Source organism: Austrofundulus limnaeus, unplaced genomic scaffold (genome assembly GCF_001266775.1).
Source record: "Austrofundulus limnaeus strain Quisiro unplaced genomic scaffold, Austrofundulus_limnaeus-1.0 Scaffold69, whole genome shotgun sequence".
NCBI lineage: Eukaryota > Metazoa > Chordata > Actinopteri > Cyprinodontiformes > Rivulidae > Austrofundulus > Austrofundulus limnaeus.
The window spans coordinates 450870-451980 of NW_013952471.1; the positions used below are offsets into that span (position 1 = coordinate 450870).

A 1111-nucleotide genomic window follows, 5' to 3' on the forward strand; every position below is an offset into this window, starting at 1 on the left:
ATCTAACAATCATTTATTATTAGATGGACATATGTTAACATTAACACAGACTTGRGAGGTGAATTGAAATCGTTTCATGACAGTTTGTGATGTTGAGAATCATTGTACAGTGATAAAACCGGTGATTTACACCCCTTGTGTTTTTGGTTAAAATATCCTCTTTAGAACAAAAATTGTTTTATAAATGTGCTCTCAGAAACTTGAAATTAAAGCATTTTTTATGTGCTTTTAGATGGATCTGGATTTTGCAGGACCTCCTTGGCATTGCTTTTTGCCTCAACTTCATGAAGACCATTTCACTGTCTAATTTCAAGGTAAATTGTTCCTTTGAGAGATATTTACTTTTTTAATAATTTGTATTGATTTTTTTATTCACACACAGGTTTATTGCCAACAAGTTAAATACAGTCAGTGACCTTCAACCAGCAGCTCAGTCCCATGAGCCACATCTGTTTCACCGACATTTTAACTAGAAAAGAGAAGGAAAAGGTTTAATAAAAAAGACCATATCCACTTCTGCTGTTGATGGTTCTTTAGAACCTGCTCAAGAGCAGAACTTCCTCTTAGCAGAAGGCAGTCCTGTCCTTTGTTTTTAGTCTAAATCAGGGATGTGCAAAGTGTGAACTGAATTTGTGAGGCTCCTGAGTTCAGTTCAAGAATTATACTACCCGATAATTTGTGTACAAATTTCCCCCCCTGGAGCAGGTGTTTGTTGTAAATGGAGACTTTTTATTTATTATTAGGGCAAATTTATCACAAAGTAAAATCTTATAACAAATATTGGCAACAACACCATTTACTTGTCTTTAAATAACCAGACTCGTAGCTTTTTCCACATCTATCCAGTAATTTCTACTGAAAAGCTGATTTTGCTGCCCTCCAATCTGCTTTAAATCAATTTATTAAATTCGTTTGAATACAGCAAGCATTTTCAACAAGAGTGACCTAAATCCTGATTTTATTGATCAGAATTGACTAAATTGGGTTATTTTTTTTCCCCCCAATTGAAACCTAGAAAATTTCTTTCAATAAGTGAAACCTGCAAAACACTTCAAGTTCTGGATCTAGATTAATTTACACATCCATTTCCAGCAATAAATCTGACTACTTT

The 1111-nt window shown here is 33.9% G+C and overlaps 1 protein-coding gene across 2 annotated transcripts in view; it reads left to right on the plus strand.

The window, feature by feature from the left end:
• The window catches only part of sppl2a (signal peptide peptidase like 2A), a gene marked incomplete in the record, with an annotated part of 24759 nt that overhangs the window by 8397 nt on the left and 15251 nt on the right, over window positions 1-1111 (plus strand). For both annotated transcript variants that reach the window (XM_014010429.1, XM_014010430.1), the window contains 1 exon segment: window positions 233-314. In XM_014010429.1, the coding sequence (XP_013865883.1) occupies window positions 233-314 (82 nt within the window).